This window comes from Carassius carassius, chromosome 21 (assembly GCF_963082965.1).
Source record: "Carassius carassius chromosome 21, fCarCar2.1, whole genome shotgun sequence".
NCBI classification, from domain to species: domain Eukaryota; kingdom Metazoa; phylum Chordata; class Actinopteri; order Cypriniformes; family Cyprinidae; genus Carassius; species Carassius carassius.
Window position 1 is genome coordinate 22,849,406 of NC_081775.1, and position 27,234 is coordinate 22,876,639.

Genomic DNA, 27,234 nt, shown 5'->3' on the forward strand with positions numbered 1-27,234 from the left:
TTAAAGAGGAAAGGCGTATCTCCTAGTCCATTTAAGAGTGTATACCCCAGCGTGAAAAACATGATGACAGGGCTTATCATATCTTACACTCTGTACTTCCCCTCAATAAACTGGCATTGCCTGAATATTTTTGCAACTGACAAGAAAGTGTCACTGTCAGTACTAACATGCTTACACCTCAAAAGCAAAGTGCTAGGGCAAAAATAATGAAGATACATTAATCTGAGTGATAGTGATATAACAGTCAGATAAATGATGGCTGCTAAAATCTCAGATTAAATTTAGATTCAATTATTTTAACCAGTAAAATTCTTATTGTGGTGGGTTAAAAATGGCCAATGTAATGTAAATGTCTATGGCAAACACACACATTTTTATGCCACTTACTTGGGTGTTTCTCTACTTCATTAGATCTGTCCAGCAGATTTATTAATAAAGTAAAGTGATAAAGTGACGTGACATTCGGCCAAGTATGGTGACCCATACTCAGAATTCGTGCTCTGCTTTTAACCCATCCAAAGTGCACACACACAGAGCAGTGAACACACACACACACTGTGAACGTACACCCGGAGCAGTGGTGGTGTAAAGTGTTCCCTTTACACCACCGTTCAAAAGTTTGTAGTCTTTTATGCTTAGCAAGGCTGCATTTGTTTGATCAAAAGAACATGAGAACAGTAATATTGTAAAATACTGAAAAAAAAAATGATTTCTATTTTTATGCATTTTAAAATGTATTTTATTCTTTGGATGACAAAGCAGAATTTTCAGCAGCCATTAATTTAGTTTTAAGTGTTACATTATTCTTCAATCTTTTTTTTTTCTAATATGACCATTTGATGTTCAAGAAACATTATTAGTACATTAGTAATTAGTACAGTTGTGCCACTTAATATTTTTGTGGAAAACGTGATATTCTGTCAGGATTTTTACATTTTTAAAAAGAACAGCATTTATTTAAAATAGTTTTTTTTTTGTAGCAATTCTTTAATGGCACTTTGATCAATTTAATTCATCCTTGCTAATTAACTAGATTAATAATAACCACTTATTGATCCTAAACTCAACTGAACCTGAACTAAAAATGTGTGTTTTTATTAATGTCAAGCTAAAAAGTTTCCCTGCATAAGAATTCTTCCTGGGTCTGCTGTGGGTTGTTGGGGTCCATACATAGAGGTGAAAAGACAGTACGTGCTTCAGATCAAGGACAACTAATGGGAGACGGGGATTTTGCAGCTCAGTTAGAGTTGTGGAGTTGTGATTGGTCTGGGCTGAAACTGAGACAGCCCCCAGACTAGGGTTTAAGGGATTATCTCAGATCAACAAATAGACAGCCACTCTGTCAGAGCAGTGCAACTCAGTCCTGGTAAACATGTAGATCTGCATATTTAGAAGCAGAACTTTTGTGCAGTGCACTCTGATTTCACAAAGTTAAAAGTAAGGTTTTGGTGCCTCATTACACTTATGATACAGGAATAAGCTGCACAGCATTAATATCATTGATGCCCAGAAAGACATGCATTTTTCTCTCTCCCTATAATTACACTTACATTCCAATTGTCATGGGTACTACAGAGTGAATTTAGCCAAATTGCTTTATGTATATTGTGACGAGTGGGGCGGGGCCGAGGGACATGGGAGCGAGGCCGGGGGAGTGATTGGAGATGAACTACACCTGTTCGTCCCACCGGTCTCGAGGCCCCGCCCCACTCGTCACATATATTTAAATATTTCTAAAGCATGATTCTGACAATGTGTATATAAAATAGTTTGAGTCTAATTATATTGATTAAAGTTGATCTGCTAAGAATTATAATCATAAAAATTATAGTATGGAGAGCAATGCAATATAATATTTTGAGCAACAAGGTGACTTCAAGTTGATTTATGGCACTTGGTAAATCTGTTGTCAGCAGGGTAGAGAGAGACAGTACCAAAGGACATGTGAAACTCACAGAGATGGGATCCAAACAAGGACCTGTGAGCTTAGGTGAAGTGTTCAGCTGTTTTGTCAAGTTCTAATTTCACCTAACACATTCTCACATGGCCCTGGTTCCTTAACAAATTGCTATTTATATTGTGTCTTAGGGCCATCTGTAATATTGCGTCCATGTCACTTTGAGTTGAGATTTCTTCTGCACATGCTTGGTGGATGATTGCAACTCAACAGACAGACTTTACTAAATGCAATAGTCCTGCAGGTTTATTCAGTGAAAACGGGTAAAGGTGAAGTAGTGCATTTATTTAGTTACCAAACAGAAATAATGTCAGTTTTTGAACATGCACCTTTTCGGTTAGCAAAAACAGGTAGTTCCGCCCCCAAACTCATGTAATTGGCTGAGCCAATTGTTTTGTCTAGCTCAGCTAGTCTGTCAAATCAAATTATTGTATGTTGCAGCTAACACTGAAATTACCCATTTCACATTGTTCAGCAAGCATTATGCATCAAGACAAATCATGACAAATCTGTGCAGCTTATGTCAGTGATGTTAACATTTTTTATAAACTATATTTGGAAAAAATTACTGAATGAAAATGAAAAATATGTTTTAAATATTTTTTTTCTCACTTTACATTCTCTTCACAAATTATTTCATTTATTTTTCATTTTTTTAAGATGTTCTCTATCAAAGTTCCAACAGAACAAACAATGGAAAATAATTCTCAAAATTTCAATTAAACATGTAGAGACACTGCAGCAACATGTTGTCAGAATGTAACCTGCTTATTTTGCATAACAGCTTGATCAGATGCTAGTCTAGCATTTAGAATGATCTAACAAGTGCTTTCACGGCTGAATGTTATAGGATCTTTTAATCTATTTTTTACCTTTCCAACTTAGTTATTTTGGCAACTATCTGAGAAATATGATTCATGAACCTGTGCTACTGTGAAAAGCATTTGGTCAACACAACATGAATCAATTACATTTTTGGGTATTAGTCCTGTGAATTGGTTTCTTTGGGTTAATTTGTTAAGGCATGTGTAGTAAGATATGATATATAGTAAATAGGCCAACTGTTATGAACCAAACCATCTTTGAGAAAGGTGGGTGGTCAGTCATCTGCGGTGGATGAAAACAATGCTAGCAGGCATGACTTGCTCCACGCAGCCAAGATGTTTCTATCTTTATGTATAATGACGCACAGTTATTTTGGAGATATGTCAGCTGTTCGGTATTAGGCTTTGGGAAAGCTGAAAAAAAAGAAAAACACTTTCAGCTGCTTGTCTGCCAAAGGAAACAGGGATAGCACACTGACCTGGGTAACTTTGGTCAAAGTTTTATGGATAATACTGAAGGAATTTATGTGAACTACAGAAAATTATAGGTGGGCCTTGACGTCTTTTGGTATTATTGTCGCTAGCTTCAAAACATGATGATAAGAAGTGTCTCTTTTGGACTTTTATGCGAAGAAAATGTCAGATTTGGCTAATGGTGAGTAAAACGGAAGATAATCCATTTGTTCCTTCTTAAAAATCTGGTCAGTATGAACTTTTTTTCTCACGCTTGATCTCAAGTTGTTGTTCAGATGCATGATTCACAAAGAAGATATGAGACTTAAACTAATTTTAGACTATTTACATTCCCAGTTGTTCTCTATAGTCTGATTAATACAAAATAATATACAATATTCAAAACTTCTGAGTTTTAATCTCAAGGATGGTGTCATGTTTCAAAGTATTATATACATTCGAGAGCAACTATTGAACGCTGGTGAAATGGGACAACTGGGACAAGTGTTTGTTTGTAATGTGAGAAAGACGAATGTAAGGAGTTACAGCCTTTGTCTCTTTATTTGACCCAGACAAACATCAGTTGTATCTGCACATATGGACAAAAATTAATGAACCCACCATAAAGTAAGCTAGAGTGGCAGAGACATCAGTGCATTCCAAATTATTAACTAATTAAATAGAGGGAGTGTAAGCTGTAGGGAATATTATTTCTGTCAGTATCATATTTCATATTATAAGAGCAGCCACAGGTTGTATTCATCAGTAAGATCTGTTTCTGTGATATATGCAAAATGGTTTTAGACATTAAATTAGACATACTGTATTTTGTCAATTAAGCACATAGTTGATAATCGAATAAACTTGATACAGAAATGATGTGCATGTAAAAATAACAACAACAGCATAATAAGCATAATTCTTTTCATAATTATTTTACAGTGTCAATGAGTATATGATTACACTTTTTAGAATTCAACTTGGAGCAGTAAAGCCCTAATGTTGAAGTTGCTGGCCATTCCTAAAGGCTTGTGAGAAGACAAGTTCCTAAACATGGCATGTAAGACTCATTTATTAATTAAGCATTTTGAATTTTATCATAACATATTTTATTTTACACTACTGCTGTTAAGAAGATATGAAATCCCTTAAGTGACATTCGCATGGGCACGTTTCAGTAGAAGAATTTGGCGCGAGTCACGTGTCACGTGACAGTATAGCTCGCGCACGCAAGTTAAAGAGAGAGAATGTGTGCACGCAGCAATTTCACCTCAAATTGTCACTTTAGGGGCTTCGTATACGGCAGTTTTTGTTACAAAAAAGAAACACTGATAATTATTCAATTTTTGTCTTAAGTGAATAGAATTCAGTTGGTAAAATGGCTAGAAGATGTGACGCTGTGTGAGAAAGAAGCCTGTACATTTGAGGTGGTCCTCAGTCATGCGTACGTCCAGGGTCAATGGAGCAGGGATGGGGTACCACTTAAATCCAGGCCTGTTTGTCGAATTGCCACGCAGGGCAAAAAACACACACTCACACTCACGCGCATCACGGTTGCTGACATGGGTGTCATCTGTTTCAAGGCTGAAGGGATTGAAAGCTCTGCTATGCTGACAGTCACAGGTACTATTCCATCAATATGAAACCTGTATTTAATGAAGTATAAAGTAATTTCTTTGTGGGATAATGGGTGGGATGCTTCAGAACCTAGAAGTTTTGGATAATTTACAGTCTTTGTCAGTTTAAAGTTGTTAGAGCTGCCTGTGATACAGTAGCAGGTTTATTGTCATGTCTACTTTTTCTCAGCCAGGAATATAAATATTGTGAAGGCTCTTCAGAATGTCAGTGTGACCGAGAGGGAGAGCGTGACATTTATCTGTGAGGTCAACTGGGAAGATGTGGATGGGAAGTGGTACAAGGATGACACCCGGTTGAGAGCTGGGGACAATGTTAAAATAAAATGTGAAGGTATGTGTGAGAGGTTGAGTAAACTTTGACTGGTGGCTTATTATGTACATTCAAGGGTCGTTCGCAAAATATGGTGACAAACATGGCAACTAACTTTTTTTTTCAGTCATGAAAAAAAAAGAACTCCATATGAAAAGCATTATACTATAATCTACCCTAAAGTTGATTAGTTTATTTTCAAGCTATAATGCACATATATATATATATATATATATATATATATACCTACTCCACCTACTTCTAGCAATTTATTTGTTGATAAAAAAATAAATTAAACACTTACGTATATAACAAGCCTGCAATAAATAAATAAATAAATAAACAAACAGATAATAATAATAAAAAAAGTTTTGTCAGTAGATTTCATGATATTTATGTTTTTTAATGTTACAAATTTTGTATTCAGCAAATACAAAATGCTGTGGAAAAATACTTCTGAGTTCAGAGTAAAAAGAAGCGGTTTAAACCTATGCATGTTGATTTTCATTTCATTTTTATATTGATTTAAAAGTCACAATATAAAACTTTTTGAGGATGACCAAAAAAGTCTTTCACAGAATATGATCATGTTTTGTTTTGGATTATAATTTTCTTCAGCTCTTTCAAATTCAATCAAATCTCATAAACACAGGTAAAATACACTCCCTAACCTACAAATCAGTCAAACCAGAAGATGCTGGTGAGATCAGATTCACTGCTGAGAGGGTCTCTTCAACAGCAACACTGGGAGTCAAAGGTAAAAAAAAAAGCAAACCACCTTTTATACTTTTTTTCTATTTTGTTCAAATTTAACAATGATTATCATTGTAGAGCTTCCAGTTCATATTGTGAAGCCCCTGAGAGTGAAGATCGCCATGTACAAACATCGTGCCTTGCTGGAGTGCCAGGTCTCTCGTGCCAATGCTGTGGTTAAATGGTACAGAAGAAATCATGAAATTGTGCCAAATAGGAAGTACCAAACTATCAGTGAAGGCGTGTACCGACAGCTTATCATAGATGATGTGGGATCTTCAGATGAAGACACTTTTACCTGTGATGCTGTCGATGACAGGACTTCCTGCCAGCTGTTTGTAGAGGGTGAGAAGTTCAATTTAATCAGACTTTAAATACAATTTACTACCCAGTGTCAATATAAGTACTGATTTAACAGAATTCTTAGCCTACTTTTAATTCATTTAGTCTGTTAATTTATCCTTTTGAAATGCTAAGACTTTTATGCAGTGAATACTGAATTCTTACAGAGCAGGCCATCAGCATTTTGAAAGGACTCAGTTCTGTGGAGGTCATGGAGCCTAAAGAGGCTCGTTTTAAAGTGGAAACAAGTATTAAGTTAGAGAGGGCACCCAAATGGACCCTGAATGGGCAGATACTATGTCCCTGTCCAGAAATCCGGATTGAGAGGCAAGGAACATCGAACAGACTCATTTTCACTCAAACCGACAGTAGTATGTGTGGCACTGTGCAGTTCACCTCAGGGAAGAGCAAGTCAGAAGCTCAACTCACAGTTACAGGTAATTATCTTCTCATATATTCAGCAAATATTCAACAAATTGGTACCATGTTAGTTGCCAATATTACAGGCTTTAATTGCTTTTAATTTTTATTTTAATTTAGTTTTAACAATTTTTTTGTGTTGTTTTTATGTAGTTGTCATTTATTTTATTTCAGTTAAAGTTATTTTAGTACATCAGTATTTACAGGGAAGTCGTGGCCTAGTGGTTAGAGTGTTTGACTCCTAATCCTAAGGTTGTGGCTTCAAGTCTTGGGCTGGCAATCCCATGATTTAGGTGCCCTTGAGCAAGGCACCAAACCCCCAACTGCTCCCTGGGGGATGCAGCATAAATGGCTGCCCACTGCTCTGGGTGTTTGTTCACTGCTGTGTGTGTGCACTTTGGATGGGCAACTAGCTGAAATAATTTAAATATTTTTTATTTCAATTAAAGTTTCTTTTATTTCAGGTAACAAAAAAGTTTGGTTTTAGATTTAGTTAATAATATTTAAATATTAGAAGATCTAAAAATGTATGTCCTTTTTTCATACTGTACATGATAATATTGAAATGCATAAATTCACTAGTAGCATTTTACATTATTAATTTTAGTTGTGTGTGTGTTTTAAACTAGTATTACAATTTAATATTAACCATTATTGTTAATCAGCCATAACATAACTAAAAATAATTATTGGCGTATATTATTAGCCAGAATTTTAATATCAGAACTTGGAGCAAATCATTTGTTTTATATGGATTAAGAATCATGTGCCTTAAATGTATTCTTGGTTATGCTTTTCCTAATAGAGCGCCCTTTGATTGTCAAACAGCCCATTTCTGATGTAGAGGTGAAGGAGAACAGGTCAGTTACTCTCAGCTGTGAGTTCTGTCCATCCCCCAGAGTGGTGCGCTGGTTCAAGGGAAGAACCCCCCTGTTTGCTTCCAATAAGTACACAATGAAGCGGGAAAAGAACCGGGTTGAGATGACCATCATGGGTGTGAAAGCAGCAGATTCAGGAGAGTATCGCTGTCTGGCTGGTGGCTCAGAGACAAGAGGAAGAGTCAGTGTGGAAGGTACCTGGCTTTAGCTATCTGTGTCCTGGAGATTTCTTGGAATTGCACCTTTAGAGCACAGATAAGACACATACAGTACATTACAAATAATTTTTCTTTTCCTGCAGTGAAAAGGTTGAAGATCATAAGACACTTAGAGCAAGTAGAGGTCGAGGAGGATGGAACTGCAGTGTTCAGCTGTGAACTGAATCATGAGTCACCCAGTGTCCAGTGGCTGCTCAATGACCGAGTCCTATACACCAACTACATCAACAAAATCCAGAATTCTGGAAAAGCCTACAGTCTGATTTTAAAACGACTAGCTCCTCAAGAGAGCCGTGTAACATTCAAAACATTTGATATCAGCGAGTCTGCGTTCCTCAGGGTCAGAGGTGAGGTTTTCAGTTACCAGGGGGCTAAGAAAACAAGATTTTAGAATAAACTGCTGTCCCACTACTTTACATTTAAAGCAGAGACACAACAATTAACAACAGATATCAGATATTTAATTGTTTGTGTCAAGCACTTTCTTAAAGGAATATCAATAAATTATTTTCAGAGCACTATTTCTTGTAGAGTTCATGCATAAAATTATTATTATTTTTTTTTTTTTAAATAAACATACTATAACAACCCATTTCAGGCCACACAGACAAAATATCAATTCAAAACATTGATGACACAAAACTAATCATTCAGTTCTAGTGATTATAATTCTCAAGGTTTAAGGACTGTCTTACGTCATCCCTTCTCTATTATTATGAGAACATATTTTTGTCTATAATTTCTATTGTATCTATAGCAGAAAGGTATAGGAAATATCTTATTGTATATCATAATGTTGTGATGCCTAAATTCACTTTGCATGGAAATTGTTTACTTTTTATGGTGTTCCCTTTTTTTTTTAACAAAGTAGTATAGATTTCTGATATGAGCCATTTATCGGTTATCGGAAGGAAATTTGTTGCTATATGACATTTGCTTTATATGCCTCTTAGAGAAGCCAGCAGTGTTTCTCAGGTCATTGGAGGATGTAGCAGGTGAGGAACGTGGTGAAATCCTTTTGCAGTGTGACGTTTCCAAACCATCAGTGACACCTGTCTGGAGAAAAGATGGTGAAATTCTGACCGCCAGTGAGAAGTATGAGATTCTCCATGTGGGAAAGTCATTGACTCTTATAATTCACAAGCTGAGAAAGGACGATGGAGGAGAGTACAGCTGTGATATTGGCTGCAGCCAAACTAAAGCGAAAGTCATAGTTCGTGGTATGTTTTAAAATCTAGATTTGAATCTAATTAAAATGAGATCTAATTAATTGAACAAAAAATAAGTTTATTTTATGTGAGGGACTTTTTTCAGACCTGCGCATTACCATTGTCAAACGCATACGGACAACAGCTGTGCTGGAAGGGGAAAGCTGCAGCTTTGAGTGTGTCCTGTCCCATGATATCATTGATGAAGCATCGTGGATTTTGAATGGCCAGCTGATTGTGAGCAATGGAAGGATCATAATCTCTAACAAAGGGTGCAAATACACAATGAGCATTCAGGAAGTTACAATATCTGATGCTGGCGAAGTGGTCTTCACCATTAAAGAGCTCAGCTGCAGGACTATGCTGTTTGTGAAAGGTGAGACCCCTTATTATTTAAATATCACACATTTTACAAGTATTGATCATTTTCTGTCTCTTTTGTTCTCAGAGAAACCTGTGAGAGTTTTTAGGGATATGCTAAATGTTAAAGCAACACCTGGTGAAGATCCAGAGCTCAGCTGTGAGATCACGAAACCTGATGCAACAGTTAAATGGCTGAAAAATGGGCGGCTAATTAGAGTCAGCCCAAAATATGAAATTACCCAAAATAATTATCTGGTGAAGCTCATCATCCATAATGCAGCTATAATGGACTCAGGAGAGTACTGCTGTGAGGCTGATGGGATTGCTACAAGGGCGAGATTAGAGGTCAGAGGTAAATACTCATTTTCTACACTTGTTTTAAAAAAATTTCTCAGTGCAAAAGCTTTGTTCATCCTGCTGAGTGTCATAAACTCTGTTAATCTTTTCTCATTGTGAATTCAGACTTGCAACATACATTTGCAAAGGAACTGAAGGATATGCGTGCAGAGGAGAAGGGTATGGTGACCATGGAGTGTGAAACCAGAAGGCCTGCAGCTACTGTGTCCTGGTTAAAAGGTCTAATGGTGCTCAGCTCGGGACAGAAGTACATGATGAAGAAGAAGGATGTTGTCCTCACTCTGACCATCTTCAATCTGGAGAAAAGTGATAGTGCTGTCTACACCTGTGATGTTGGGACAATGCAGAGCAGGGCTTTACTTACAATTCAAGGTAGACAAATTAGATTTGTCTTTATAGTCTTAAATTAATAAATGACATAAAATATAATATGTGACCCTGGCCCACAAAACCAGTCTTAAGTCACTGGGGATATTTTTTTAAGCAATAGCCAAAAAAAACATTGTATGGGTCAAAATTATAGATTTTTCTTTTATGCCAAAAATCATTAGGATATTAAGTAAAGATCATGTTCCAGGAAGATATTTAGTAAATTTCCTACAATAAATATATCAAAACTTAATTTTTGATTAGTAATATGCATTTCTAAGAAATCATTTGGACAACTTCAAAGGGGATTTTCTCTGTATTTAAAATTTTTTGTACCCTCAGATTCCAGATTTTCAAATAGTTGTATCTGTCTGATCCTAATAAAACAATAAATCAATGGAAAGCTTGTTTATTCAGATTTCAGATGATATATAAATCTCAGTTTCTAAAAATTTTAACTTAAGACTGGTTTTGTGGTCCTGGGTCACAAATAATAAGGTTGTAAATCTGAGATTACTAGATATTATGTTACAAGAATTGTAACATTTGGATACTATGGGCCATTTGCGCTTGTCAAATTACTGTTATTTGCGCCATTATTTAACACCCCAAGAAAGCTTAACATATTTTGCGCTTGAAATGGCAGCAATAATTGTTGCAAGGAGGAGGCACCACAGAGAACAGATAGTGTGTGGTAGTATTAGTTTATTTTGAATGCCAGAAGATCACATTTCATTTGAATATCATATTGTTACAAGTATGGGGTGTATGCTAACGTAAGAATAAAGGAGCTTGAGGAGGGTCTTGATCAATGAGGATTTTACTGAATATCGAAGGAGATTACAGACTGTATACAACATATTAGGTTAGGTTACTTCACAATAGGTTAACTTACAAATAACAGCATTAACAATCACGGACCAGGAAGAACTGAACAGACCGGGTATTTAAACACACAGGAGGTAATGAGGGAACTGGAGACAGGTGGGGAATAATCAATTAACAAAAGAAGAACAGGAAGAAGACCAAATAAGGAAACAGAAAGTATATTAACGTAACAGTTCGCCCCCTCCCGGAACGGTGCGTCCTTGCACTGCAAGAGGAATACCAGCGGAGGGAGGGTGGGGGTTCTGGAGGCGGGCATGGGGCAGGTAAGGGGCAGGCGAAGAGGGAGCAAGGAGGTATGAACCAGGGCGGAGTGGATGGAGGGAGGAGCCCAGAGCAGCAGGAGCCAGATGGTCCTCCAGAGACCAGCCAGGATGAAGATCCACGATGGAGTCGACGGCGGGAGGAGCCATGGTGGAGATGGGGCCGACGACACCAGGGGGCAGACAGGCGGAGACTGCACCGGTGGCTGAGGAGCCCAAGATGGAGCAGCACAGCCGCAGAGCCAGGGTGAAGCAGAGGATCCGGAGGCCCTAGGTGGAGCAGAAGGCTCAGGCGACCAAGGCGGAGGCGGGGCCCTAGAAGACCGCTGCAGAGCCGGAGTGACTGAGGATGGAGGTGGAACCAGAGGGAAGGAGGAGCCTGACAGAGCCGGAGGGATGGAGTGACGAGGTCTAGCCAGAGGAATGGAGTCCCGAGGCGGCGGATGGTCGACGACTGACCAAGGTGGAGCCGGAGGGATGAGGGAGCCCGGTGGAGCAGGTGGGATGCCAGGCCACGGTGGAGACGAGGGAGCTAAGAGCCAAGGCGGAGCTGCTGGGTCGAAGGACCGAGGAGGAGTCCAGGGCTCAGAGGCTGGAGGCAGAGACAGGGATTTCACACGCCAAGGCGGAGCTGCAGACTGGCAGTCCAGCGGCGAACCATCGCGCCCAGATGGCGCAGACTGAGGGTGAGCTGCGGGACTGACTGGCACCAGCAGAGATGATGTCGAGGAACTGGCTGGTCTAGGAGGAGAAGAGAGAGGGAGGATGGGAGGAAACAAAGGAGGATCAGGGCTGGACGGAACCAGCAGAAGTGGAGCAGAGGAACTGGCAGGTCTAGGAGTAGGTGGGAGAGGAAGGCTGTGAGGGAATACAGGAGACACAGGAAATTCAAGGCTGGGTGGAACCAGCGGAGACACAGAAAATTCAGGGCTGGGCAGAACCAGCGGAGAAACAGAAATTCAGGGCTGGGCGGAACCAGCGGAGAAACAGAAAATTCAGGGCTGGGCGGAACCAGCGGAGAAACAAAAAATTCAGGGCTGGGCGGAACCAGCGGAGAAACAGAAAATTCAGGGCTGGGCGGAACCAGTGGAGATACAGAAAACTCAGGGTTGGGCGGAACCAGCGGAAATGGAGCAGAGGAACTGACTGGAGGAGGTAGGAGTGGAAGACTGAGAGGGTATACAGGGGGATCAGGGCTGGACGGAACCAGCGGAGAAACAGAAAATTCAGGGATAACCTCCATAGACCAGTCCATAAGGTCCATAAGTTGCTCCATATCATTTTCAGAAACCGAATACAGCTCACCCTCAGTTGCAGAAGACTGGGCAGGGCTTTCCTCCACGCCCTCGATCTCCACTAAAACTCCCACGATGCACGGTGTTGCTGGCTCACACACCTGGTCAGTCGCGCTCTCGAGGTCCTGCTCCCTGTTGGTGATAGGTTAGGGCTCTGCGGCTGCGGTGGGCTCTGGCTCCGTGCGGCGTGATGGCGGCTGGCTGGTCTCTGGGTCGGGAGTGGGGCTGGAGATATCCTCTTCGGAGGTGCAGATGGTCCATGAAGATCCATTTTTCTCCAGCACCCACTCCACGAAAGCGGCAAAATCCTCTCGGGGACCGTTCGCTGGTAGGCGTGCCTTACACCGGAAGTGGGTAAGGAAGTGGGTAAGGCACGCCAGATCTAGAAAGTCCCTGGTATGGTCCTCCAGCGAACGGTCCAGTTGCTCCAGATATAGGAGACGGACTGCTGGAATCGCCATTCCGGGAGAGGGAAGAAAACAAAAACCAAAAAGAAAAACGCCGCTAACTAAACTGTTTTGGTCCGTGATTCTGTTACAAGTATGGGGTGTATGCTAACGTAAGAATAAAAGAGCTTGAGGAGGGTCTTGATCAATGAGGAATTTACTGAATATCGAAGGAGATTACAGACTATATACAACACATTAGGTTAGGTTACTTCACAATAGATTAACTTACAAATAACAGCATTAACAATCACGGACCAGGAAGAACTGAACAGACCGGGTATTTAAACACACAGGAGGTAATGAGGGAACTGGAGACAGGTGGGGAATAATCAATGAACAAAACAAGAACAGGAAGAAGACCAAATAAGGAAACAGAAAGTTCATTAACGTAACAATCGTTTGCCGCGCAATGTTATTTGCACATTGTTAATAAATCACCCGAATTAAATTCCCCTCCCATTGGCTCTGATTTGGAATTTGCCCTGTTTAGTAAAATTGGTCATATGAATTTTAAGACATGTTCAGTTTTTATGCATCTGTCATATTTTTCATATGAATCTGGCCCTCAGGTCAAAAAGTGGTCATTGTGGATGAACTAGAAGATAAAGAATGTCTAGAAGGAGATACCATCACCTTTAAGTGTCGGATCTGCCCAAGTGACTACACTGATGTCAAATGGTACCTGGATGAGACCTTACTCTACACTAATGATCTTAATGAGATCAAGATGATACCTGGTGGATACCACACTCTTACCTTTAAACAGCTTGCACGTAAAGACACCGGCACCATCTCCTTCGAGGCTGGGGACAAAAGATCATATGCATCACTATTAGTTAGAGGTAACTGTCATAAATCCTGACACTTGACAAGATGCCTGTGGCAAATATAGTGAATAACTATTAAAGGACACCTTTACAAAAGACACTTTGAGATGAAACTGTCAGTTTCTTTTACTGGTTTGTTATTAAGAATAGAAATGTGTGTATAATTTCTGAAAAACTTTTGATGGTTTAAAAACATCAAAAGAGGAATTTTAGTTCAGAAAGTTTTGAAAATTTTAAAGAGGCTCATATTTAAACAATTGTATTTTATATTTGTATTGACTACTATACAGTAAAAAAAAAGTGAAACAAAATGCAATACAGATCATAGTGTACAGCAGGTGTTCCCAACCCTGTTCCTGGAGATCAACCTTCCTGTAGAGCTCAGCTCCAGCCCTGATCAAACACAACTGAACCAACTAATTAGGATCTGAAGGAGCACTTGATAATTACAGACAGGTATGTTTGATCAGGGTTGGAACTGAACTCTGCAGGAAGGTAGATCTCCAGGAACAGGGTTGGGCAGCCCTGGTCTACAGCATACAATTGAAAAATAAGGTTACACTTTATTTTGAGGTGTTCTTGTCACAGTGTAATTATACATTTAAGTACTGAGTAATATTAATTAACTAATTAACTAGGGCTAGGATTACGGTTTGTCTTAGGGTTACTTGCATGTAATTATGCATAATTAATTGTTATTATAATAGTAAGTACAGTACATGCAATATGTGTAACAAGGACACCTTAAAATAAAGTGTTACCAAAAATGATTGTATTTGTAATACAACTTATTTGAATTACAGAGAGACGTCCCACAATTACTAAAGCATTGGAAGATACAGAAGCAATTGAAGGAGGAAGTTTGGTGCTGTTGTGCAAGACCTCAAAGCCATGCCATATTGTTTGGTACAAAGATGGCTGTTTAATCTGGAATTCCTCAAAGTACTTAGTGAGTCGATCTGGAAATGAGGCCAGGCTGGCCATCCATGATGTGAAAGACAGTGACGCAGGGTTGTACGAGTGCGATGCAGGTTCTGTCAGCACAAAAGCCACCCTGACTGTTAAAGGTATTTCAAAAAAATGTCTCTTTTCTGCAATTTACCACGTTAATTTTTTTTTTCTACTTTTTTTTTTACATTTTGTTGAAATTTGAAATCTTCATGTTTGTTCCACATTAGTTATTCCTGCTGAGTTTACAAAAGCGCTTCAGAACCAAGAAGTCAAAGAGGGAGAGAGTGTAACGATGATGTGCGAATACTCTATACCCGGGGTCCAGTTTGTGTGGCGCAAAGAACCAGAGACGCTAAAATCTAGTGAGAAGTACCACATGAGGCAGAGGAAATCTTGCATTTCTCTTACAATACACAATCTGAAGCCAGAAGATTCAGGGAATTACACATGCATTTGCAGAGACCAAAGAACTATGGCTACTCTTACAGTCAACGGTAGTGATATTGATTGCAATGAAAATTAAATTATAGAATTCATCTGTGATCTTGAAGCTTTACTTATGCCATTTCATCCTTTCCAGAGGTTCCTATATCATTTATTAAAGAGCTCAAGAACCAAGAGATAGATGAAGGTAAAAATGTGACATTACGCTGTGAGCTTTCTAAAGCTGGAATCCCAGTGGAATGGTTGAAAGGTGAACAAACTCTCTTGCCTGGGGAGAAGTATCAGATGAGGCACATAGTCACCATACTAGAGCTGGTAATCAGAAATCCAGTTCATGAGGACAGTGGAACATACATCTGTGTGTGTGATGATCAAAGGACCAAAGCCATTGTTAAAATACGAAGTAAGACAAGATGTTAAATATATACTGTAGAATTTGATTTTCCAGTACTCTGAATGCTGAAAATGGAACTTATATATCCTTTTGTATTTCCTTAGCTCAACCTGTCACGTTCAAACAGAAGTTAAGAAATCAAATGGTTGAAGAGGGCAACAGTATAATCCTACACTGCGAGATATCCAAACCAGACACCCCTGTGCAGTGGAGAAAAGGAAGCAGCCTTCTCAGGTCTGGGGAAAAGTACAAAATCAGACAGAGAGGCTGCATGCTAGAGCTGAAGATTTTTAATTTGACGCAAGATGATAGCGGAGTCTATAGCTGTACGAGCGAAACTGCTGAGACATCAGCCAACATCACAGTTAGCGGTAAGTTAGTTCAATTCACTAGTAAGCAATACCAATAATGAACAAGGAACACTAAGGAGTTAGGATTTTATGTGCTTGCCCAGTCAGTCCAGTAGTTCAGTACTGCTAAAATATAATTATTGTTGAATTTTATAGATAAAATTATAACATAAAGTGAGCACATACAGTCATTTGTTCATCTGTTCGTTTGCCAAAGTTGAAAGAAGGATGCTCTTATTTGTTTCTTTTTATTCTGTAGCTCAACCTGTTACTTTTAAAGATAAACTGAAAAACCTGGAAGCCGAGGAAGGGAACATGGTAACATTGCACTGCGAGCTTTCTAAAACCGGTGTCCCAGTAGAATGGTGGAATGGAGAGGAACTGCTCCAGCCTGGAGAGAAGTATAAAATGAGAGAACGAGGCACATCAGTTGAGCTGATCATCTGTGAAGCCACGCCTGAAGACAGTGGAGTTTACAGATGTGTCTGTGGAGACCAAAAGACCAAAGCTACAGTTAAAATTGTTGGTAAGGTTTTGTTTCATTGATTTGTTTTCATTATTATAAAATGTATGTCATTATACAATTCATATGGTGGTTTCACAGGTGCTCCTGCTAGTTTTAAGCAAAACCTTAAGAACCAAGAAGCTCTGGAAGGCAAATCTGTAACCCTTCACTGTGAGCTTTCCAAAGCTGGAGTACCTGTGGAATGGTGGAGAGGAGATAAACCGCTCCTTCCAGGGCCACATTACCAGATGAGGCTGGATGGAAAGACTGCAGAGTTGAAAATAACAAATGTTTTCCCTGATGATGCTGGGATATACAGCTGTGTGACTGGAAGCCAAAAGACCACAGCTGAAGTGAAAGTCAAACGTAATTTCAAAAACATGTTAAATATATACTGTTTAGTACCGTTTAAAAGTCAGTAGATTTTTTTTATTAATAATTTTATTCAGCAAAGCGGCTTTAAATTGATCAAAAGTGGAAGTAAAGGCATTTATGATGTTACAAAAGATCTAGCAAATAAATATTGTTCTTTTGATCTTTCTACTTATCAAAGAATTCTAAAAAAAGTATCATACTTTCTGCAAAAATATTAAGCAGCATTTTACCGTTGTGTATATATCATATGATTACTGAGTTCAATTGCTCATATTAAAACACCTGCCAATGTTTCCTCAGCACTTCCAATTACTTTCAAGCGAGAGCTTCAGAATCAGATATCTACAGAGGGTAAGAGTGCAGTATTTACCTGTGAACTTTCAAAGCCTGGTGCTCCAGTTGAGTGGAGGAAAGGTAGAGTGATGCTGAAAAGTGGAGCCAAATATCAGATGACGCTTGAGGGGCGACTAACCAAACTGCTGATAAATAATCTAGTTGAGGGTGATGCGGGAAATTACACCTGCAAAACCAAAGATTCACAATCGACAGCCGAATTGACGGTTCAAGGTAAGATCCAATCTGTTATAAATATAAACAATGTACTGCTGAATTTTCGGAGATTATGGATTTCATATGCATTTCATTTTCATCGCCATTTTATTCTTGACTAGCACTGAGTGATCAAGTTCTTCCATTTCATTAAAAATTTCCATTTCTTCCACAGCTACAATAGCACTCTGTCATGACATTATATCAGCCACATTCACAGGTTTAAGTCATCTTAACAGTGATATAAATCACTGTTGGATTTTCATTACATGATTTTCTAATTCATACCCTCAAATTACACTCATTATTTTACATCAAAAGAGTCTTGCTATCTGAAATCCCTTTATTTGTTATTAGTTGATTAAAACTGCAATAGAAAGGTAGGTTTTTATTTTTTATCTCGACCCATTCATTACAGCATGGGCTAGTTATAAAGATATGTGGTGGTGTACATAATACATGAATAAAATGAACCTCAATAGATGACATTCCTTTGATGACTTTACCTGATGTAATTATTAAAGGTGAATGCTCTCAAGCACAAAAAGTATACACTGGTACATTTTTGTAGCTCTTTGCTGATGGAAAGACACCCTTTTGGCTAGTCTATAACCTTCATGAATACAGGCTTACTTAATTCTTGGCTTTCTAAAGGACTCCCTGCTATCTTTAAAACAAATTTGAAGAACCAAGAAACTCAGGAGGGGAACAGTGTCAATCTGCACTGTGAACTTTCTAAGGCTGGAGTTCGAGTAGAGTGGTGGAAACGAGAAGAACTGCTCAAGACTGGAGAAAAATATCAGTTAAGACAGAAAGAAGCAACAGTAGAGTTGTTAATAAGGAAGGCACAACCAGAAGACAGTGGAGTGTATCGCTGCATATGTGGAGATTACAAGACAGAAGCCACCATCAGAGTTAATGGTATGATCCAAGATGTTTTCATATGCAGGTTCCTGTATTTAAGAATTACCCAATTTGTTGTTAGAAATTCTAAAGCAATTAAAAAGCTTATCAGATCATGCAACATCTTCATAGTTCTACTGTTCTGTGTAGCTCTCCCCATCACTTTCAAACAAGAACTTAAGAATCAAGAAGGTGAAGAAGGGAACAACATCACATTGCGCTGTGAACTCTCTAAGGCCAGTGCTGATGTGAAGTGGTTGAAGGGAGATGAAGTCCTAAAGCATGGTGAAAAGTACCAGTTGAGACAGATAGCAACTAAAATAGAGCTTGTTATCAGAAAAGCCATACCTGAAGACAGCGGAGTCTACTTTTGTGTATGCCCTGATCAGACATCCAAAGCTACAGTTAAAATCAATGGTACAAAACTTAAGCAATATATTAATTAATTCATACTTTTAGGTCAAACATTCTGCTTAGGTGACCCAGATATTTTTGCGATTTCTTAGCTCTCCCGATCACTTTCAAACAAAACTTGAGAAATCAAGAAGTGGTGGAAGGAAACACAGTAGCTTTCCGTTGTGAGCTTTCCAAACCGGGAGCTACGGTGAAATGGTGGAGGGGTGAAGAGGTGCTGCAGGGTGGAGAAAAGTACCTGATGAGGAATGAGGGACGGATTGCTGAACTTCTTATTAAAAATGTCAACTCTGAAGATGTCGACTTCTACAGCTGCACTACAGGAAAGGAAAAAACGACAGCGGAGGTCAAAGTTAGGGGTACGCTATAATACTTCAAGATCTGATCTTGATCTTTTATTAATTTCGCAATTACGTAGTCACTTTCCTCTTTTGGATCATTCTCCAACTTGAATACATTTTGTATGGTTTTCATAGCTCTACCTGTCACTTTCAAACGAGAACTTCAAAATGAATTAACCAAAGAAGGTGGGCAAGCTGTGTTTAGCTGTGAGCTGTCTAAACCTGGCGCTCAAGTTGACTGGAGAAAAGGAAGAATTATTCTCAAGCCTGATGATAAATATGAAATGAAGCAAGAGGGGACATTCACTAAACTGGTCATACATAATGTTGAAGCAAGTGATGCTGGGAACTATTCATGTAAAACCAAGGATTCTGAGTCAACTGCTGAGCTAACTGTTAAGGGTAAGACATGCAGGCTTTTTGCAGTGGCAGCTTGGCACATTTAGTCTTTCTGGGCTTTCTGCTATTACATTGTATTGATTCTTGTGCTGTAGTTTTCAGCTTTGCTGCGCTTTGAGGGCCTGCATGGCTTTGTAGTAAAATAATCTGGCAAACCTATACCTTTTTGTTAACATTTCCAGTTCCACCAATCACTTTTAAAGTCAAGTTGAAAAATCAGGAAGTTGAAGAAGAAAATAAACTTGTGTTGCACTGTGAGCTCTCAAAAGCTGGATGTCCTGTTGAATGGAGGAAGGCGGAAGAGCTTCTTAGGTCAGGGTATAAATATCAAATCCAAGAACATGATGTTACAAGGGAGCTGATCATCACAAAGGCCATGCCTGAAGACAGTGGAGTCTACAGCTGCAGTTGTGGGGAGCAGAAGACTAAAGCCACAATCCGAGTATTCGGTATGGATGAAATTTTTACCGAAAATGTAGCTTTTATTGTCGCTTGAGCTCACTATGAGCTAACATTTTACTGTGCAACTCTTCAGCCACACCAGTAACGTTCAAACAAAACCTGAAGAACCAAGAGGCCCCTGAGGGAGGTGTTGTTATTCTGCATTGTGAGCTGTCCAAAGCTGGGGTACCAGTAACATGGTTAAAAGGGGATGAGGAGCTCTGCAATGGGAATAGATACAAGATAAAGCAGGAGGGATTGGTTGCCGAATTACACATTAAAAATGTTCTTCCCAAGGATGTTGGGGAATACAGCTGCATCGTTGGAGACCAGAAGACTACAGCTGAAGTTAATGTTAGGGGTAGGTCCAATGCCACTTTAATGGGTACACACTCTCAATGGGTAAACAAAAGATCGTTTTGAATAATTGGATTCAGCCAAATCGGATTTTGTAATTGCAAATTAACTAATGTTGTCTAAAGACACCTGTTTGTGTCTACACCCATTACCTTGACAACATTTTTACAGGGCTGTAAACAGTGTCTGATACCCAAGACCAAAAAAGATAGAATGTGGGGGACCAGATAGTGAATTTTGGGGGGTGCCATTTTGATTCACACTAGTTATGTTTTTAAGGAAAATTAACAGAATTTTGATTCCATAAAATAGCCCCTAAAAAGTGTATGAGTTATTAAAAAAAACACATTTTGCATGTGGATGTCAATAATTCAACTTGTTTAATAGAAACTTTTAAAGATATCTTGTTTTTCCTCACAGAAATAGATAACTTGTTTTTTGTTAATTTTGACAAAAATATTAAACTGTTTTCATTATTCTTAAGTAAGTTTCTTGAGCAGCAAATCCTTATTAGATGGATACATTTTAGAATGATTTCTGATTTTGGATCATGTGACACTGAAGTCTGGAGTAAAGGCTGCTGAAAAATCTACTTCGCCATTACATATAAATATAAACAGTTATTTTAAATTGCAATAGTATTTCACAATTTTACTTATATTTTTATATTCTATGTATTTATATTACTCTATTTTCTGTCAAATAAATGCATCCTAGGTGAACATAAGCTTCATAACGCTTCTTTCAAAAACATGAAAAATCTTACTGACCCCAGACTTTTGAATGGTTGTAATTGTGTATTTTTATTTGAATAGGATATTGTCAATTTAAAATTGCCCTGGAATAATGAAAAACATTTCTCCTGACTCCTCAGCTAGGGTCCCCCAACTGAACCTCAGCCATTTCCACCATTATTGATACCCTCATGATCCTTTCATGAACCTTGTATGATACCCTTCATGAATCACAGGGTCATACACACACAGTGTCATATCATATCATAAACTCTACCAATTAACATTCCAACATGATTTCTGAATTGCAATTTTTCTCTCAAAATACTTTGGAGCTGTTGTTGAGTTCATATTTCTTAAACCTCTCACAGCTGCTGCCTCTGTGTTCTTTGAGAAAGAGCTTGAGAGTCAAGAAGCAATGGAGGGGGACTCTGTCCTGTTTCGTTGTTTGCTCTCTAGCGATAATGCCCCAGTGACCTGGAGAAAAGATACAAATCAGATCACACAGGGAGGGCGATATACCCTCCACCGTAAAGGTTCAACACAGGAGCTTGAAATCAGGAAACTGAGAATGCAGGATGCTGGCATGTACTCATGTAGTGTCAGGGGCAAGAACACCTCTGCGACCCTCAGAGTGATAGGTAAGTCAAAACAAACCTACATAAGAAGTTAACAATAAAGTGTAGCTTGCCTTCAAACCTAAACACACTCCAAAGACTCAACAGAGGTGTTCCTTTATTTGGTTTCTTTACCAGAGCGTGTGAGGATTGTGAAAGCACTGCGTGACTTGACAGTAACTGCAGGTGAGAGCGCACACTTTGTGTGTGAGCTTTCACATGAGAACATCTTTGACAGGGTTTGGTGGCTTGGTTCCAATGAACTTCAGGAGAACGAGATGAACCAGATGAGTGTCTGTGGTCGAGAACATCACTTGATGCTCACTATGACCACAACCGAAGAGTCAGGTGTTGTGTCCTTTGTGGTGGGAAACGAAAAGACCTCTGCCCGTCTTCGTGTGAACAGCAAACCTACAGGTGAGTGTAAAAATCCTTACTGCAAATAATTTATTTACTATTAACAAGCAGACAAATTGATATATAAGGTAAAGTTACATACAGCCAGGTATGGTGACCCATACTCGGAATTCGTGCTCTGCATTTAACTCATCCAAAGTGACACACACTGTGAACACACACCTGGAGCAGTAGGCAGCCATTTTGCTGCGGCGCCCAGGAAGCAGTTGGGGGTTCGGTGCCTTGCTCAAGGGCACCTCAGTCATGGTATTGAAGATGGGAGAGAGCACTCTACATTCACTCCACCCACCTACAATTCCTGCCAGTCTGAGACTCGAACTCGCAACCTTTGCATTGCAAGTCCAAATATCTAACCATTAGGCCGCATCTTTCCCCATAAAATAACCCCCCCCCCCATAAGATAAAATAAACTGATATACCAAAATGTAATGTAAACTTTTAACTGCATAATCTAAAGTGCATTCTCTCTGTAGTTTTGATAGAGGAGAGACTGAAGGACATGACCATTTTTGAGGAAGATTCTGCCACCCTTTCCTGTGTGACTTCTGACACCTGCACACCTGTCACCTGGAAGCGAAATAATGTAACCCTGCTCTCCGGGGAAAAGTATGAACCTCTGAAACACGGGAAACGTAACGTTCTTCTGATTCATAAAGTCAGAAAAGAGGATGCTGGTATTTACATGTGCGATACAGGAGACATGCAGAGTAGTGCTACTCTTACAGTCAAAGGTGGGAACAGCTTGAAACATTTGTTCCAACTTGAAAGATTATTTCATTATTTTACTGTAATAATAACAATTATATTCTGAATGGTAATCTATTATTTTTTATAAAATAATAAAAATAAATAATGATTTGATATATTTATTTAAAGGTGAATTAAATGATCAGTTTGTCTTTGTTTGAAACATGATTTATTTCATACATTCATTCCCTATTTTTAATTTTTAATTGATACTCATAGTACTTCATATTTCAGTTATAAAGTTTTGAAGTATTGTTTTAGATAAGGAAATTGTCACATATACCTAATGGCTCTTTGCTTACTCTCAGAACGTCCTTTGTTTTTCTGCCGGGAGCTCCAAAATCAAGAAGCAGAAGAGGGTGAGACTACTTTCTTGTGCTGTGAATTGTCTCAACCTGGAGTTGAAGTTGAGTGGAAGAAGGGAGCAATTCTTCTTAGGCCTGGTAACAAATATGAGATGAAACAGGATGGATGTGAGCAGCAGCTACAGATCAATGACCTCACAAGTCAAGACAGTGGAGCCTACAGATGTTGTGCCGATGGCATTGAGACAAGGGCTAGTATTACTGTAAAAGGTAATACCAAAACAATATATATTTCATTCGATAGTGAGGATTTGATCTATGCATGAACTGAATGTCAGTGAATGAGTGGAAATATTCAGTAATTCTTTATAAAATGCATAAATTGCACTTAGTACTTTATTAATTAAATAATGTTTTGTTTTTGTTTTTTTGACTGTTTTTCTTCCCTTGTGCCACAGAGCGTCCTTTATTTTTCCATGAAGAGCTCCAAAACCAAGAAACAGAAGAAGGTGAATCAGCGTTCTTGTGCTGTGAGCTCTCTAAACCTGGAGTAGCAGTACAGTGGAAAAAGGGGGCAATGCTGCTGAAGAATGGACAGAAGTATGAGATGACGCAAGAGGGCAATGAAGTACAACTTCAGATCCATGATCTCACAAGTCAAGATAGTGGTATCTACAGATGTTGTGCTGGCAACATAGAGACACAAGCTAATATTATTGTTAAAGGTAGGAATGCAAAATAATAATACTGTTCAATCAGGACCACTTCCGTCAAGTATATTTATGGCAATTATAATTGCATACAGTTAGTGTTGGCGGTATGGTAATGTTCTGGGCAACACTCCACATGCCTGTCCATCCAGCCATGCTTGGACATAGCAGGGAGAGCAGCAAGACAAACCCCCCTGGGGTACAGAACAGAACCATTATAAGCATACAGAATTACAATTCAGAATTACATGAGTTGTAAACAGAATGTGATAGGGACTGCTTCCAATGAAGAGACTGTAATGAAAGAACAAAGTTAGATCGGATTACAGGTTCAGTTGGTGGAGTTGGGGTTGGAGGGGGAGTTAATTGCAAGCAGTGATGCGATGGAAGAGACACTGAAGAATGGGAATTTAAATAGACCGCAGGTGATAGGTGTCAAGACTGGATTGGTACACGTCAGGAACGGCTGACTGTCAGCTGATGCAAGCGTGACTAACGTGGCCTGACTGAACTAACGTGATGCTCGATTTATGGGATATATTTAGATTTGTTGTTGTAGTATTAGTCAGTATTGGATATTTTATTGTTCGTGGTCATACCCCTATTTTTACATTCAGTGTAGATCACTTAAAACACTAATAGTTATATAACATTATTAAATGTAATCTTTAGCAAATTGAATTTTCATAATGTATATTATAATGCTGTGATGCATAAATTCATTTGTAGCATTTAAAACTATTCATTTTAGTTTGTAATGTTTTGTTTTGAATGTGAAAAAAAATATATAGAATTTAAAACTGAAACAAGTATCAGCCATATAATGAAAAACGTGGTAGAGCATTGCGTTAGCAAGCGCAAGGTTGGGGGGTCGCTTTGGATAAAAGTGTCTGCTAAATGCATAAATTAAATGTTTGTAATATAGTGTGTGTATAATCATAATATAGGTTTTTAATTAAGGCATGGATATTCATCTGTCAATGGTGTTGCCATTTCCTGCAAATCTAATTAGCGCTAATTTGCTTTCCCTTTTCAGAGCAACCTCTTTTCTTCTTTGAGGAACTCCATAACCAGGAAGCAGAGGAGGGCGAGACAGCCTTTCTTTGCTGTGAGCTCTCTAAACCTGGAGTTGAAGTGCAGTGGAAGAAAGGGGCAATACGATTGAGACCGGGAGACAAATATGAGATGAAACAAGATGGCTGCAAAGTACAGCTTCAGATCCATGGCCTGACACGTCAGGATAGTGGCATATACAAGTGCTGCTCTGGAAGCCTGGTAACCACAGCATCCATTGTAGTCAAAGGTGAGAATCGTGAAATAAGAGGGCCATACTATGATGTTGTGAAAAAGTATTTACCGCCTTCTGATTTATTGTACAGTATTACAGTACATATTTAAAAATAAAAACAAAATGAAATAACATAAACAAATTTGCTTATTTATTGAAAACTTTTGAATTCCTAAAGACTGAATAATTGAAAGATTACAATTTATTTTTCAGAACATCCTTTGTACTTCATCAAGATGCTTGAGTGTCAAGAAGCAGAAGAGGGCGAAACTGCTTTCCTTTGCTGTGAGCTTTCCAAACCTGGGGCTGCCGTACAGTGGAAGAAGGGATCTGTGCTGCTAAAGCCTGGAAGGAAGTATGAAATAAAGCAGAATGGTAGTGAACTGCAGCTTCAGATCCATGAGCTCACAAGCCAAGACAGTTGTGTCTACACATGCTGTGTTGGTAGTCTAGTGACTTCAGCATCTCTGGAAGTGAAAGGTATGTTATATTCAAATTAGAGCTTCCAAGATCAGTTGTTAGAGTACACATCAATTAACATACTTATTTGCTGCATCCAGAACAACCTCTGTTTTTCTGTGAGGAGCTCCAAAAGCAAGAAGTAGAAGAGGGTGAGACTGCCATACTGAGCTGTGAGCTCTCTAAATCCGGAGTGGAAGTGCAGTGGAGGAAGGGAACTGTTTTGCTTCGACCAGGAAACAAATATGAGATGAAACAAGATGGCTGTCTACAACAGCTTCAAATATATGACCTAAAACATGAAGATAGTGGCTTGTACAAATGTTGTGCTGGCAGTCTGGTGACAACTGCTTCACTTGTGGTAAAGGGTAAGGGACATAAAAATATTCAGACATAAAAATCACTCAATCATTCAGCTTTTTTATCTTTCCAGTTGTCTTTCAGTAAAGCTGGAATGTATAATTTTTGTTTGCTTTGTACAGAACATCGCTTGTTCTTTTCCAAGGAGCTCCAAAACCAAGAAGCAGAGGAGGGTAGGACAGCAATATTTTGCTCTGAGCTCTCTAAACCTGGAGTTTCTGTGCAGTGGAAAAAGGGAACAGTGCTTTTGAAGCCTAGTAACAAATATGAAATTAAAGAAGATGGCTGTCAACTACAGCTTCAGATACATGAGCTAACAGCTCAGGACAGTGGGGCCTACAAATGCTGTGCTGGTAGCCTTGTCACAACTGGATCTCTTGTGATAAAAGGTACTTCAAATGTAAACAAACATGTTCCACATGTTGTCCTTTGACATAAGAATTGATTAATTTCATCAAGAAACAAATGACACATGAACAGATTAAAGACGTGTATGCTTTTGTTTTCCCTCTACAGAAAAGCCATTGTACTTTTCTGAGGAGCTCCAGAACCAAAAAGCAGAGGAGGGTAAGACAGTCACATTGCACTGTGAACTTTCTAAACCTGGAGTTTCAGTGCATTGGAAGAAGGGAACATTTTTGTTGAAGGCTAGTAAAAAATATGATATAAAACAGGATGGCCGTGAACTACAGCTTCAGATCAATGAGCTAACAACTCATGACAGTGGGGCCTACAAATGTTGTGTTGGGAACCTGGTCACAACTGCTTCTCTTGTGGTAAAAGGTGAGTGAATTATTCAAATAAGTTTTTTCCATTCTTTGATGTTTGACTTAATCAATTAATTAATTAATTAATTAATTAATTAATTAATTAATTAATATGTGCTGTTTTCTAATGAGCATGCAAGACAGAGATATTTTTGTTTTCCCCTTCCAGAACAGCCATTGTTCTTCTCTGAGGAGCTCCAAAACCAAGAAGCAGAGGAGGGTCACACAATTACATTGCACTGTGAGCTCTCTAAACCAGGAGTTTCAGTGCAGTGGAAAAAGGGAACAGTGCTTTTAAAGCCTAGTAAAAAATATATAATTAAACAGGATGGCCAGCAGCTACAGCTTCAGATCCATGAGCTAACAACTCAGGACAGTGGGGTGTACAAATGTTGTGTTGGGAGCCTTGTCACAACTGCTTCTCTTGTGGTAAAAGGTGAGTGAAGTTATTCAAATGTGATAGCTGTAAGTATGGTGTTCGGTATAACCATTTTTTGGACTGATTATGTCAGTGGTTCCCAATCACATTCCTGGAGGCCCCCCAACACTGCACATTTTGCATGTCTCCTTTATCAAGCACACCTGATTAAGATCATCAG

The 27,234-nt window shown here is 38.9% G+C and overlaps 1 protein-coding gene across 1 annotated transcript in view; it reads left to right on the forward strand.

Annotated features, from left to right (window-relative positions):
* The first annotated feature begins 4,287 nt into the window (after window positions 1-4,287).
* obscna (obscurin, cytoskeletal calmodulin and titin-interacting RhoGEF a) overlaps window positions 4,288-27,234 on the forward strand; it is a 44,720-nt gene continuing 21,773 nt past the window's right edge. The window contains exons 1-37 of the mRNA XM_059504410.1: window positions 4,288-4,294; window positions 4,591-4,857; window positions 5,041-5,202; window positions 5,834-5,938; window positions 6,013-6,279; window positions 6,444-6,713; window positions 7,502-7,768; window positions 7,876-8,139; window positions 8,746-9,012; window positions 9,107-9,376; window positions 9,449-9,715; window positions 9,826-10,092; window positions 13,551-13,823; window positions 14,612-14,875; window positions 14,987-15,253; window positions 15,340-15,606; window positions 15,702-15,968; window positions 16,207-16,473; window positions 16,552-16,818; window positions 17,128-17,394; window positions 18,004-18,297; window positions 18,430-18,696; window positions 18,786-19,052; window positions 19,170-19,436; window positions 19,616-19,882; window positions 19,969-20,235; window positions 21,337-21,606; window positions 21,721-21,999; window positions 22,473-22,730; window positions 23,055-23,321; window positions 23,510-23,776; window positions 24,798-25,064; window positions 25,263-25,529; window positions 25,610-25,876; window positions 25,991-26,257; window positions 26,385-26,651; window positions 26,805-27,071. Of these exons, the coding sequence (XP_059360393.1) occupies window positions 4,288-4,294; window positions 4,591-4,857; window positions 5,041-5,202; window positions 5,834-5,938; window positions 6,013-6,279; window positions 6,444-6,713; window positions 7,502-7,768; window positions 7,876-8,139; window positions 8,746-9,012; window positions 9,107-9,376; window positions 9,449-9,715; window positions 9,826-10,092; window positions 13,551-13,823; window positions 14,612-14,875; window positions 14,987-15,253; window positions 15,340-15,606; window positions 15,702-15,968; window positions 16,207-16,473; window positions 16,552-16,818; window positions 17,128-17,394; window positions 18,004-18,297; window positions 18,430-18,696; window positions 18,786-19,052; window positions 19,170-19,436; window positions 19,616-19,882; window positions 19,969-20,235; window positions 21,337-21,606; window positions 21,721-21,999; window positions 22,473-22,730; window positions 23,055-23,321; window positions 23,510-23,776; window positions 24,798-25,064; window positions 25,263-25,529; window positions 25,610-25,876; window positions 25,991-26,257; window positions 26,385-26,651; window positions 26,805-27,071 (9,391 nt within the window). The remainder of the gene's footprint in view (window positions 4,295-4,590; window positions 4,858-5,040; window positions 5,203-5,833; window positions 5,939-6,012; window positions 6,280-6,443; window positions 6,714-7,501; window positions 7,769-7,875; window positions 8,140-8,745; window positions 9,013-9,106; window positions 9,377-9,448; window positions 9,716-9,825; window positions 10,093-13,550; window positions 13,824-14,611; window positions 14,876-14,986; window positions 15,254-15,339; window positions 15,607-15,701; window positions 15,969-16,206; window positions 16,474-16,551; window positions 16,819-17,127; window positions 17,395-18,003; window positions 18,298-18,429; window positions 18,697-18,785; window positions 19,053-19,169; window positions 19,437-19,615; window positions 19,883-19,968; window positions 20,236-21,336; window positions 21,607-21,720; window positions 22,000-22,472; window positions 22,731-23,054; window positions 23,322-23,509; window positions 23,777-24,797; window positions 25,065-25,262; window positions 25,530-25,609; window positions 25,877-25,990; window positions 26,258-26,384; window positions 26,652-26,804; window positions 27,072-27,234) is intronic.